A 14,469-nucleotide genomic window follows, 5' to 3' on the forward strand; every position below is an offset into this window, starting at 1 on the left:
TCAGTTTTGTCCGTTTTTTAACATTTGAAAATAAAAATTTATGATTTTGTAATCTACACAACAAATTATTGCAAATAATATAAATAATTTAATTTAATGGAAAATAATATCTTTTAAGTATAGAGTCCATTAATTTGAAGGATAGCTGAAAATTACTTAGGGAAAAATTTTTTTTTTCCCAGCTTTAATTGAGTTAATTGGTACATTTTAGGGATACAGTACAGTTACATTCATTGTTGGGATCTTGTACCTCTACATGACAGGTCTTGGTTCTCATTTTTTCCCCTTGTCCCTGCCCTCCCTTCACCCCCTCCTCCCCTCCCCATCTAAACACTTTATTTTCATCTTTTCATTCTCTCACATTTAGGGAATACTTTTTTTTGTTTTTGTTTTTAAGGGACTACTTTTAAAGAGTTATTTGTAGGTAATCACAACAAATCTCTCTCCTCATAAAATTCCAATTAAAAATTGCTGAGTGCCACTGAGGCATTTTCTATGACTCTTTAAAACATAGATTCTAATGTAAGTAAATAGATCAAAGGAAAGGAAATAAATGAAGATTACCTGTAGGAATCCCTTGGAGCATTACTATTCATTATTTTAAAATTTTTGTTCCTTTGTTGTTCAGTGCTACAAATCATTCGTTTTGGCTTATTTACTTTTTTGTTTAGTCTTGGTCTCTAGTATTAATGATCTCTGTTTTAATAAAAAGAATTTGTGTCTCAAAAAGTCTCCCGGGGGGGGCTTTTTAATTTCTCACATAATTTACTTCCACTTAAAATACTGATTTAATACAAGGTAGGGGGAAATCTCCAAACTTACAAAGAATCATTTCCATAGATGTCACTTTTTTTGTTCTGTGTCAAGTAATAGAATTGTTCAATAGGAAGCTTTCTGAAATGAAAGAAAAGAATAAATTGACTATCTTTTTCACATAGTATAAGTGGGGAGACAGTAAAAAAACAAATAGATTTGTTAATACAACCATGAATATATAGGAATTCAGTATATGAGGAGGTAGAATTTTAAATTAGTTGAAAGGTATGTGCTTTTCAATGAATGGTACAGGAAACACTATCTATTTGGAAAATAATGTATTTCTATTTACACTATTTAAAATGATAATTTCAGACTGGTTTAAAATCTAAACAATGGAATAAAGTATACACAAATATTGAAAGAATGTACAAGAATGTTTTTATTTGGTGGTAGGGAAGGCCTTTTAAATAAAATATTTTATTTCATTAATTATTATCATTACTTTTTGTGGTACTAGGGAATGAACCCAGCACTAAGCTACATCCCTCATCCTATTATTATTATTAATTTTTTAAAATTTTGGTACTGGGAATCAAACTCAGGGCTGGCTGGCCAGGCAGGTGCTCTGCCGCTGAGCCACATCCCTGGCCCCACTTTTATTATTTTTTATTTTGACACAGGTTCTCACTGAATCTCTTAAGTTGCCCAAGCTGGGCTCAAACTATCCCACCCGCTCCCGTACCAGTATGGAACTCATGACCTTGTGCTTGCCAGACAGGCACCAGAACCACTGAGCTAAATCCCTGGCCTGGGGCTCAAACTTGTAACCCCACTGCCTGAGCATGTAAGAGAGCTGGGGTTATAGGCATGCACCATCCTGCCCACTTTAAATAAAATTTAAAAAAATGATTTAATTTTATTGGTACATTTTAGATATAGGTAATGATCACATTTATTATAGGGAATTTGTACCTGCATATGATATATCTTGATTCTTCTTTTTTCCCATTCCCTTTCCTCCCTTCAACCTCACGTCTCCTCCTTATTTACAACAGATTTGTTTCCAGTTTTTCTATCTTTTCTCTCTGTTTTCTTGTTCTTGTCCCCCTTCTTCCTCCCTTCCCATTTGAACATTTTCTTCCTATTTTACAATATCTATTATACATTTTGGTCCTTATTTACACTGTTAAATAATATTTTTTAAAGGTAAAAGCTAAAAGGAAATTTGTTAAGACAAAGGGCACCATAAAAAGTTCAGATAAAACAAAATTAGGAAGAAATATAGATAACACATATAAGATTGATATCTGGAACATTAAGAACCAACCAGCCAGGTGTGGTGGCACACACGTGTAATCCCACCACTAAGAAGGATGAGGCATGAGGATCACCATGAGTTCGAGGCCAGCCAGAATTACATAAGGAGAACCTGACTCATTAAAAAAAAAAAAAGTCTGCCTGGCAAGCATAAGGTCCTGAGTTCAATCCCTGGTTCCAGGAAAAAACAAAACAAAACAAAACAGGATGTATAAATAAAATAAAATCAATACAAGTAAGCAAAGAATAAACACAGAAAAGGAAATTTTAATGGTCATATATAAAACACAAAAAGTAAGAAAAAGTATTCACCCTAACTAGTAACTGGACCAAATACATTATTAGATTCATGATACCCTTTATACTCATTAGATTGTATAAAGTTATACAATTTGAAAATATGATGGCTGAAAGTACAAGGAAATGGTTACTTTTAGATACTATTGCAAAAATATAAATAAATCATTTAGGCTAAATACACAGAATAAAAAATATTCCTGTATCATGACCCAGCATATCCACTTAGGATATCTCCTAGGGTTTGTGCATGGGTTCAAGAAATTCTATGTAAGGCAGTTCATTACAATAATGTAAAACATAAAACAATATGTGATTGGCCAAGTAATCTATGATAAATCCATATTGTGGAATATTATGAGAAATTAAAAATGATAAAGTAGATCTGTGTTTGACATGGGACTATATCTAGATTGCAAAGAAAAGGAAGCTCCCAAGTTGCTCAATACTATGTATCAAATGCTTCCACATATAAATAAGACAGCATTATTTATTTTCAATGTGACTAGTAAAACTGGGTAAACAAGTAAGGAAAGGAATAGCAGGAGACACACCACAGTGCTAACTGTGATTCTTTGAGAAAGGAGCTGGCATTAGCAGGTGGTGGTCAAATGAGACTGGACCTCGTCTGTAATATTTTCATATATGTTGTAATATACACTGTGCCCACCCTGTATTTTTTGAGTGAGTCTGTACTATGAATCGCACCTATCCAATGCAGTTATTCACCTACAAATCAAAGTCTAGTGCAGATGTGGTGATTGGCAGAATTTAGGGCACATACCGGTATCCTGGCTAATGGAGAGGCTGGGAAGTGGATTTCTGGATTCTACCTGGGCAAGTGGGCTATTCTGATTGTGGGAAACTGATATTATAAGGAAGGTTGTGCTTTTCATGGATCTTTCTCCATTCTTATACCCATGACAATCTTTTAAGAGAAAAAAATAAAAGGGTTGATGGTGAGTGTCAAACCCATTGCGATGACTGAGAAAATTATTTTTGTAGAATAATGATTTTCCTAATCATCATCAGTTCTTTTCTCTCTCTCTTTTTTCCCTTATTAATGGTATGACCCATTCACTCTTTCAATATTTTCTTTGAGTTGGAGAACGGTAGTATTTGGTATACTCACCTTGCCCCAGTATGCATTTGCAATGTGGGGATGAGGTTAACAATAATGACTTGCAATCAATAGTGTGATTTCCTCTTGGGCTCCAACACATGTAGGGGGAATATGAAAATACGTGGGTGTGGTTTTATTTTGGTTGTTATAATGAATGAAGGATGCTACAAGTATCTATAGGCAAAGAGCTAGGGATGCTAAACATCTTGGAGTACATGGTACAAAGAGCTGTCCTGCTCCAGCTGCCTTCTCAGGAAACAAGTAAGAGTGTGGAATAAACTATGTAGAATTTTCTTTCCTTGTCTGCTACGTACTAAAATTAATGGCGTAAGGCTGTTTCCCCTTTTATTGTTTGGTGGCTGGTTACTGATAAATTTAGTATTTATTTTATATTTTAGACATTAGAAGAGATTTTGCTTCATATTATAGTCACATTACCTTTTAAGTATTATTATTGTATTATTATTATTAAAGGGTACTAGGAAAATAGAAGTTCCCCAAGAAATTAAAAATAATATCCTTCTGTTCACAGAGCACTACAGATCTGTTTAATAGCTTTTCACTATTTGATGGTAGCTTAGAGGAAGAATCCATTTCCTTTTTTCACAGACAAATTGACAGTTTTACTACTTCACTAATGTTTATGGCAGTGAAAATAAAGTTATAAATTTTCATCACTTCATGATTTCATTCTTTCAGGGAGACTGGATGCTGAATTAGATAATGACTGGCCTCATTTGGAATTTCTGAAAAATGCACATCATGGGTAAGTAAACATTGCTAATGTTTCTTTAGAAGAGTTTTCCTTAGACATATATATGTCAGAAACTGCTATAAAGGAAAAATCTGAGTACTTTGTAAGAAAATAGATACACCTTGAAACCATTAATGTTAAGTGAAATAAATCAGACACACATTAAGTACTGTATGGTTTCTTTTATATGTGAAACTCAAAGTACAGTGGTACTTCAGTTCACGAATTTAATTTGTTCCACAATTCTGGGACAGATGGCCACCATTCACGTATGTGTGGAAAAGATGGCAACAGTTATGTTCTTCACCTGAAGCAGACTTTGCAAATGAAGCCAAAATTTTGCCAAATGCTTCTGTTTGTGAACAGTTTGGTTCATGAAATGAGGTGCTATAATGCTGTATAAATAAATTAAAGAGCAAAATAAAAGACAGATAAAAGGAAACAGGGAATTAGGTTGTTTGCAAATGGGAAGGGGACCAAGAGATGGAGGGAGGAGAAAGTAAGGGAAAGGAAGGGGATAAAAAAAGAATTAAGATGTGTTATGTACATGTATCAAATACTCACCACGTAATAGTCATTATGTATGCAAAAAGGTACTAATAAAAAAAAATAACAAAACTAGATTGTAGTAAACCAGGTAACCAGGATTGTTAGGTAAAGCAGGAGAAAACAGGCTCTGTGCTATGATTTGATTCTGCTGAGTATATTTCATAAGCTTTTGTAAATATGTAATGTGACATTTAATTTACTGCTGTCGGACATTTTTGCTTTGCTTTATATATTTATTTACTTGGTATAGGGATTGAAATCAGGACCTTGCGCTTACAAGGCAGGCATTGTACCACTAAGATACATCCCTGGCCCTTTGCTTAATTTTAACTTGTGTTTTGAATAGCATTTCTGGAAATGAATTTAAGAGCTGTAAATTATTACTGAAATATTTTAATGCTTGAAAACAGTGCCCAGAAGATTCTCATGACTATAGTAAAGACTGATGAACAAATTACAAGTCAAAAGCTCCAAAAACCAAGAGCATCTGTACAAATTAGGCCAGCTCTTTGCTTAAAATCATTTTAAATTTAATGCCTCTCTTCCTTTTCCTCATTCCCATTTACTTTTAGTAAGATATGATAAAGGAGAGCATTAAATTAATTAGAATTTCTGATCACAGTAGTTTAATATCTCTAAGGACAGCAAAACAATTTATAAACAGACATTTTGCTGATTTCACAATTAGAAATTGTATAATTAGCTTTTCCATCTGTTTCTTCATAAATAGTAAAAGAAATGTTTGGAAGCAAATTTGAGTTGGCAAAAAACCAAAGAGAAATTAAAAAAAATAACAATAAAGACCTTTATGGGAGTAGCAGAAAGCTTGGTTACCTTGGCCAAATTTCTCCACCAAATCCATAATGCTGATGTCCTTTGCCCATGACACGAGGAGGTTCACATTTGGGCCTGTGTTCTTCAGGGAGCGCAACTGGAATTATCCCTCCATATTCCCTCTCAGCGCCCCAAGGGAGCTGATATTGTCGGAGTGACCCCCTTAGTTCCTGATACCTGCGGGAAAAGAAGAGACTTGTGAAATTGTTTAGCAACAACTAGGTATTTTTAGATCACTTTTCCAGAACACAGTATTCTCAGGGTTGACTATGATAGATTCTGGTTAGTAAGGCATCACGGGATTGCTAAAGGAATGAGGTCAAACTGCTGAATTCCTACAGATCTGTTTTCTTCTAACAGTTGTAATTTATTTATTTAATTGTTTGTTTGTTCATTTATTTATTTATCTATTTTTGGTAGCAGGGATGGAACTCAGGACCTGTGCTGTGAGGCAGGCACGGTTCCACTGAGCTAAATCCCTGGCCCTAGTTGTATTTCTTTTTAAAAACAGCTTTATTGACATATAATTCGCAGTTACAGAATTCATCAATTTAAAATGTACAGTTCAATGAACTTTACTCACAGATACATGCAACCATCACAATTTTAGAATAGTTTCATGATCTCAAAAAGAAATCCTTAGCTGGGCGTGGTTGTGCCGCCTGTAATCACAGCACTCAGGAGGCTGAGGCTGGAGGATTACTACGAGTTTGAGGCCAGCCTGGAATACATAGTGAGTTCAAGGCTAGCCTGAACCATATAATGAGACCGTGTGTCAAAAAACCAACCCCCCCAAAAAACAATCCCCCCAAAAGAAATCCTTTACTCTTAAGCTTTTACCCACCTATTCCTTCCACCCCTACTCCAACCTTAAGCAACCATTAATATATTTTCTCTACAGATTTGCCTATTCTGGACATTTCACATAATTTGTGGCCTTATGTGATGAGCTTCCTTTAACATAATAGTTTCAAGTGTCCTCCATGTTGTAGCATGTCAGTACTTACTCCTTCTAATGGCTGTATGTAATTCTGTCATATGGATATGCCACATTTTATTTAGCTATTCCTCAGTTGATGAATATTTGGCTCTTAGGAATAATACTGCCATGAATACTTACGTTCAAGTTTTTGTTAGAATACTTATTCTTTATTTTCTTGAGAATATATAAGGGAGCGTCTTAAATAGATGAAATGTAGCCGGGCGTGGTGGCACACACCTGTAATCCCAGCACAAGGGAGGCTGAGGCAGGAGGATCACTGTGAGTTCCAGACCAGCCTGGGCTACATAGTGAGTTCCAGGTCAGTCTCAACTACACAGTGAGACCCTGTCTCAAAAAACCAAACCAAACCAAACCAAACAAAGCAAAAAACCAAATAGATGAAATGTACAGCTAGATCATAGAGTAATTCTGTTTAATTTGTTAAGGCAATGTCAAACTCTTCTGTAGCAGCTGCCCTATTTTATAGTCTCACTAATACTGTGTAAGCGTTCTAATTTCTCTACATTATTCTCAACAGCTGTTATATTCTGTCAAAAATGAAAGAGATTTATTACAGTTATTTCAGTGGGTGTGGTCTTTCATTGTAGTTTTCACTTTTTTTCCCCCCAGTACTGGGGATTGAACTCAGATTTACATTTTTCTCATGACTGAAAATACTGGGTATTGGGCCAGTGATTTAGCTCAGGGGTTCTGCCACCTGCGTCGCAAGTGCAAGGATCTGAGTTTGATCCCTGGTACCAGAAAAAAAAAAAATACTGGATATTTTTCATGTTACTATTTTGTATATCTTCTTTGAAAAAATGTTATTCGGATCCTTTGCACATTTTAATTAGTTTATTTTTTAGTTATAAGAGTTAACCTACTCTAGATACAAGCTTATTAGACATGATATGAAAATAATTTCTTCTATTCTATGCATTTTATTTTTACTAACTTGAGTACATCCTTGGAAACACAAAATTTTAAAATTTTGATGAAGTTCAATTTCTTTTATTGCTTTGCTTTAGGTGTCATATCTAAGAATACACTGCCACAGAAAACATCATAAAGTTTTACTCCTACCATTTCTTCTCAGTTTTATAACTAGCTCTTACACTTGGGTCTTTGATTCACGATGCGTTAATTTTTATGTATGGTATGAGATGAGAGTTCAACTTGTGGAGAGTAATGTAAAAGAATAGTATAATATCACACTTGATCTTTTAGGCCAAGAAGCGACAGAATAGTACTAATATTATTAAGGAGCTATTGCTCCTTGAGCAATTCAGTGAATATCAGGTTCACGAATGCTGTCTGGAGAAGGTCTCTGGAGGAAAATGAGAAATTGTTTTGCATTGGGTCAGTATGTTGCTGAACCAGGAGGGGCTGGGAATTTAGCTCAGTGGTGCCATGCCTGCCTTGCAAAAGCGCAAGGTCCAGTTCCATCCCCTGTACTGGAGGTGGGGGGTGGGGAGAAGACTCTCATAAATAGAACCAGGAACTCATAGTCAAATGACCATGACACTTTAACGGGCCACCCTATACCCATTTGGATACATTTAGGGCAGATCCAGAAAGCGTGGATTTGCAGAGATTTGAGGAAATTTCCTCAGACCTTAAAGGCTCTGAAAGAGGACTGACATTCAGACAATGTTAGCAGAACTGATGTCAAGTTCAGAAATGTGGGACATGGTAGAGATGGATCATGGCAAGAAGTGAGGCAAGAAGAGGACAATATCCTATGGACTCGCAGGTGCTTTGAACTATACCATGAGTGCTGGAGAGCTAGTCAGAATCTGGAAGGAGAGCTCAGAGAAAAGCATGAACTGTGGGCTACTTTTTTCTTTATATCAGTACAGTGTTTGGCTTAATATAATTCACCTATGACAAGTGTTGAATGCAGAAATAACTCTCAAGATTGTTTTATTTTATGAAATTACTAAATAAGAGGGTTAGTAAACTATGCTGTATAGGCCAAATCCAACCTACCATTGTTTTTGTAAATACTATTTTATTAGAATACAGCCATGGCTGTATTTATGCATTGCTTTTATCGTTTATGGATGCTTGTGTTTTGTAACTGCAAAGTTGAGTAACTGTGACAGACTATAAAGCATAAAATATTTGTCTGCCTCTTTACAAAAAAAGTTTGCTAACCTGTGCACTAACTAGTCAAGGAGAATCTTGGGGGCCACTGATTTGAGGTGTTATAAAAGAGATGCTGGCCTTCAAGTCTCAGACCTCAAAGACCCCCACCAGCTCTCTGACTATGATCAACAGGCAGGGTTTGGGAGACATGACAAGTGAAAAATATTTAAACTCATGTGATTTATGAAATCTAAGCCTTAATAATTAAGTTTGTAAAAGTTACATTTAAATCATGAATGAGTCAATTTCTCAACATGTGACCCCTGTATATTGCTTTGTGCCAGAAGATGAGCCAGTAGAAAATGTTAATTAATCATGTGTGCTAGCATCTACTTAAAGGTGGTAAGTTGCAAAAAAATTCATTTACAATAAAAGGCAATCCATAAATGTCATGTTTCACTTCTTAGTCCCCCGCAACCCTGCCCAGTCCTACACCTTAGCTTAATTATACTCACAGCGTTGCATAGAAGGAATCAGTTAAAGTAAAAGTGGAGGTCTTAGGATGAAATAGAATTTTTAGTGTTTATTAGTACATGTCATTGGAACATGATTACATTCATCATGGAGAGCTGGTATATGTATATAGCATATCTTAATTCTTTTTACTTCCCCTTGGCCTCCCTCTTCCCTTAAGGATGAAATAATTTTGAATCTTAAATCAAACACATTTCCATAAGAGAGAACAATACTGTAGCCACAGAAAATGAAGCAATTTAGTGTTTACTTGTCTTTTGGGAAAGATACATTTCCTAAGGATGAATTTATATCTCATTTTGAAGTCACTGTAGACACTGTACGGTGTCAAATCCCAAATTCAGAGGACTACATTTAGCTAGTAGGTTTTGGAAGGCATAATTAAAGAAAAGCTCACAGCAAAAAGTACTTATTTTTTAGTTGGCAGAACACTAATAGAAAAATGACAAGAATCAGAAGTTTGAAGTGAATCCAGAAGCAGAATGGGAATTTATAATGAAATCATAAGTAATTCTTAAGTACTTTTTAAAAACACATTTGCCTAATGAGTTAGAGAACTTGCTAGGGATAAAGAAAAGTTAGCTGAGTAGAAAAATAAGAAAAGAATCTGTGATTTTTGAGCTGTCCCTGCCAGTTAAATTTGCAATGGAAGAGACATAAAATACACTGCCTTTTTATTCACTTAATATTATTAGAGGAGATAAAGTGATTGTGAAAAGTAGTGGGTATTATAATTGTTCCAAAAGGTATAAATCAATAGGGTATGTTAAGTACAAGTATAAAAATTAGCATGCCCTTGGACATTGGGTAAGCCAGATCATAATCATGGTTTTCTAAATATTTTCAGTGCTTTCTGCTTGCCCCATCAAAAAGCTAATACACTAAAAAGTACGTGGATTCCTTTGCCCTACTGAAGACCTAGTAAATTTGAGTATGTACACACACACACACACACACACACACACACACAGACACACACAAATATGTAGCTGTGGAATCTGTATTTTTAGAGAGTTCCTTGGGTAATTTTGATGTTCGATGTCTGCAATCAATCCTGGGTAACTGTAGCTAGACTGTGTTGCCTTTTCTGAAAAGAAAAAGAAGTACTGTAGGCTGATGTGACGAAATCGTTTTACATCACTGTTCATGTTGCCAGGTTAGTTTAAAATACAACATCTCGTAAAAGAGTGTCCTTTTAAATATGTTTAGAAACTAAGCTAACAGCTAATGTAAGCTGGGACTTGTCCTTAACATTAGGAAGGGTAACCCTAAAAAACAGGAGCTTTTTGTTTTGTATTATTTTGTTTTGCTTTTGAGATACCCTGTGGTTTGATTTCGCAGCTACAAACCGAAAACTTGATCTGAACAAGTAAGCATCAGGATTGGTAGAGTGGAGGACCACTATTATCCTGTTGACACTCCAGAGCCTTCAGAAGAGCAGCATAGAGGGAAAACAATCTTCATTAGTTGTTTGGGAGTTGAAGAGGGGTTCTGAGAACTTATGTTTTTCCTGGCTTCTCAATCTGAGAGCTGGGAAAGGGAAGAATTCACTTAAGAAAGGGAAGGCAAATTTTAATTATTGGGAGCCAGGAACATTGTTGTGCCTGCACATTACTTCAAATAATATCTTCTCAGAGTTCATAGTTAGCTGATGATTTGAAAACCAGTATTTTCTCAAAGGTACTTCTTTTAAATTCCATACCAGTTAATGTGTTTTGGAGTTAATCACTAACCAACCACAGGACCATTCAGGGAGAGGGATCAATATTTCAGTGAAAAGTCTCTGACTGCATGTGGAAAGCACAGTGAAATCAATAAGATATGGCAACCCTTAAGTCTTACTCAAAATCCTTTTGCCCAAATATAAAACCTCACACTGCTGAGCCAGGGCCAACTGATCATCCCCAGATTACTGTAAGGAAAAATGAAGTCTAAGATGGCTACACTTCGGTTGAGGCTGTGGGAAGGTGATTTCCAGGAGACATTAAATCCAAGTCAGCAAGATTTCAGCATAGGTGCACTTTGTCGGTCTAGGTGTAAATCACTGATATAACCAAGGCCCACGCTGGCCAGTGTAAATAACTTACATAACCAAGACCATTACTGGTCATGGCCACTTCTGTGTATTCTGATATAAATGGAGACTGTCAGGAGGGCTGGTGAGAATGCGCAGGCAGGAGGCCTGAGGACTGCCATGGGAGTGCATGCAGCTGAGAGGCACCTGAGAAAGGCGTAGTCAGACATTTCCATGACTCTGTCTCTTCTTCAGGTTGGGCTTCCAAAATCTCAAGTGAACCTCCCAAGTCTGCACTGCTGACAAGACAGTCACACATGATCTGCACAGTGATGGCAAACCCTTTAGAGCTTTTCAATCATACAAACATCCTGCTGTGGCACACAGGCCAAGCGTTGGCACCACTGTTTCCTCTGATTCAAGGGAAACTACCTATTTGATGCCCTGGAGTTAAAAATGCTTGAGTTCTGGGCTATCTCTTGTTAATCAAGTTACAGTGGAGGAGTAGGGGCAGCAAGGACTAAGAAGTGACTTGACTGCTTCCCTCCCCACATATGAAAATATTCCTTTCCCTTAAGTAAAAATGACAGTTTGGAAAAATTTTTGCTGAGTATGATGTTTAACATTTTAAAAAATGGAAAGGACACAAGTTGAGATGTTAACATGGTGGTTACTATTTCTGGATAAGTAAATATGGAAGTTTTCTTTGTGCTTTAATTCCATTTTTTTTCTGTTGCAACAATGAAAAATTGTTTTCTTTATATAATTCTATGGTTATTTATTTATTTGCAATATTGGAGATTGAACCCAGGGTCTTTGCACTAAGCCACATCCCCAGGCCTTCTTATTTTTTATCTTGACACAGGGTAGTGATTAAACTGTCAGGCTGTTGTTGAAATTGTTATCCTCTAGCCTCAGCCTTCCAGAGATTCTAAATTATTTCTAAGAAACATATTAGTTTTACAGTAAAGGAAAAGCACTTTTTAAAAAATCAATATAAAGAACATGTTCATAAGCTAGCATAGATCCACGATAAAGCCTACATCAAAGAAGGAAGAAGAACAAAGTCTGGGAGAATCAGTGCTGAGTCCGGCAAAGAGACCCTTATAGGTCAAAGGAATCTTCCAAGTCTTGATGGGCTGCTATCTTGGGGATGCTGAATTGTTATTTTGCATGGCTTCAGAAGAAAGAATCAGAACCAGCAGGCAGAAATTACTATTCTCATTAGAAGGAAAATCATCTAACAATCAGGAATATCAAAATGGAATTAAATGCCTCTGTGGAACTGTGATGGTCCATTTTGGAACTGAGGTTAGGTGAGTTCCTAAAAAGAATTTTTAAGAGATTTGGCCAACTAAAATTTAAGAACACAAAACAAAAATACAACTACACAGGCTGGTTTTTTTTCTTTCCATTAAGTACTTTCAAATTTTTGTTTTCCCTCAAAATGATTCAAGTAAATAACATAAAGAAGAAAATGACATTAAGATCTCTGCAAATATTTATCTATACCTATTACTCCATCTTTAAAATGGGGATGATCATAGGACTTACAATATTGTTGGGAGGATTTGAGGATATAAAGCCTTTCATAAGATGCTGATACAGTAAAAACTTGGTATGTTAGAGGTTATTATTATTTAATCATAGTAAGTATTACTGTGTTATAGGAGACGTAAGCAAAAAGGGAGGGTAGGGTCAATTTTTTTTTTTAATATTGGGGATTGACCTTGTGCTTTCAAGGCAGGTGGCAGATCCACTGAGCTAAATTCCCGGACCTTATTTATTTTTATTTTTTGGTACTGGGGATTAACTCAGAACCTTGCGCTTTCGAGGCAGGCAGTGGCATCTTGAGCTAAATCCCTGGCCTGGCAAAAAGTTAAGAGAGCAACTATGAACAACAGATTCTGGCATACAGTGTTAGGGAACGGTAAAGAAGCACAACAATATTCTTTATAAAATAAATAATTAACACAGATTTCTAAATGAAGAAGTAACCATCCTAGAGTTTAAGATGCAATGGAAGAAAATGATGTCTTCTCTTTTTGGTACGTGGTGGTAGGGTTTGAGGAAGCACTGAGCCACATTTTCAGCTTTGAGGCAAGGTCTCAGTTGCTCATGCTGACCTTCAACTTGTGATCCTCTTGCTTCAGCCTCCCAAACAGCTGGGATTACAGGAATGCACCACGACTATCAGCATCATGTCTATCCTCCTGCCTCAGCCTCCCACGTGCTGTGATTATAGATGTGGGAGACCATGTCCGGCTACCTGCTGTCTTTTTATAGTATGTAGCAACTTCTCAACTGATGTGGGCCCTGTAAGACTTAACCATCACGTTTGCCTTCTCTATCATGTGATAAATAAAGGAGCACCAGAACAAGAAATATTTTTTCTCACATACAAAAAGCATAATAAAGCCTTTTAAAATTTGCCTATTCTAATTTTTGTTTTACCTGTCCCCTGAGGCAGTTGGGCGAGTAGCTGTTAGCAGCGGAGTGTGCAGTTCGTTAGAGTAAAAAGTGTCTGACAATAGGTCAGCTCCTTCAAGCTCCCTGCAACAATAGGGCCTGCCGTTTATTACCTCCATGCTTCTGGGCTAAAATGGCACAATCTGGAAAAGAAGAAAAGGGCACATTTTGTTTAGGAAACGAGTTCTGTACGGTTAAATTGTTCAACCCATCGATGCACAGAAATCAGAGGCTTCCTTTCTCGCTGAAAGCCTGAGGACCGTCTAATGTCAAATCAGTAATAAACAGCGATTTAAATTCTGTGGAAACGAATTTCAGTGGAAACAAATCCACAAAGTGGGAAGATGTTTGAGTCTAAACAGTACACAGCCTGCTTGTAGGTTCACACAAGTCCGCTGCTTCCTAGACATCTACAGGAATTCAATTCTTGCCTTATATTTAATCTTAAATACCGAAGAACACTTGATGATCTTTCTAAAAATCAAGGAGACTGGTCATGCAAGAGACTCAGAAGTGGTCCTTCTAAAGGCTCCGCGGATTCCGGACAGGAACTCTACGCAGAGATGCAGACTCAGTAGTGCAGCATGAGCGGGACCACAAAAGATTCCGGGTTCCCAAATGCTTCCGCGGGAACCCCACTCCCCTCCCCAGGACTTGGGGCAAAGCCAAGGAGATCGGTGCCCGGGGCTTCGGACGCACCTGCGACATCAGCCTGGGGGCGCCACGCCACCGCGCCTCGCCTGCCTCTC

At 36.8% G+C, this 14,469-nt stretch overlaps 1 protein-coding gene and 1 long non-coding RNA gene across 3 annotated transcripts in view; one reads left to right on the plus strand and one right to left on the minus strand.

Annotated features, from left to right (window-relative positions):
- LOC104864959 overlaps window positions 1–14,469 on the plus strand; it is a 98,663-nt gene that overhangs the window by 32,718 nt on the left and 51,476 nt on the right. Inside the window, exon 2 of the long non-coding RNA XR_004514762.1 lies at window positions 4,196–4,262. This is a non-coding gene — a long non-coding RNA (uncharacterized LOC104864959). The remainder of the gene's footprint in view (window positions 1–4,195; window positions 4,263–14,469) is intronic.
- Window positions 1–14,469, minus strand: part of CUNH7orf31 (chromosome unknown C7orf31 homolog) — a 36,920-nt gene extending 22,451 nt beyond the window's left edge. The window contains exons 1-4 of one of the 2 annotated variants that reach the window (XM_010628252.1): window positions 14,420–14,469; window positions 13,706–13,863; window positions 5,634–5,810; window positions 823–894 (exon numbers count right to left, since the gene is read on the minus strand). In XM_010628252.1, coding sequence (XP_010626554.1) covers window positions 823–894; window positions 5,634–5,810; window positions 13,706–13,839 — 383 coding nt within the window. In that variant the 5' untranslated portion in view covers window positions 13,840–13,863; window positions 14,420–14,469. The remainder of the gene's footprint in view (window positions 1–822; window positions 895–5,633; window positions 5,811–13,705; window positions 13,864–14,419) is intronic. The other variant, XM_010628253.1, reaches the window with a different exon arrangement.

Source organism: Fukomys damarensis, unplaced genomic scaffold, assembly GCF_012274545.1.
Source record: "Fukomys damarensis isolate Sample0158 unplaced genomic scaffold, DMR_v1.0_HiC HiC_scaffold_4, whole genome shotgun sequence".
NCBI classification, from domain to species: Eukaryota; Metazoa; Chordata; class Mammalia; order Rodentia; family Bathyergidae; genus Fukomys; species Fukomys damarensis.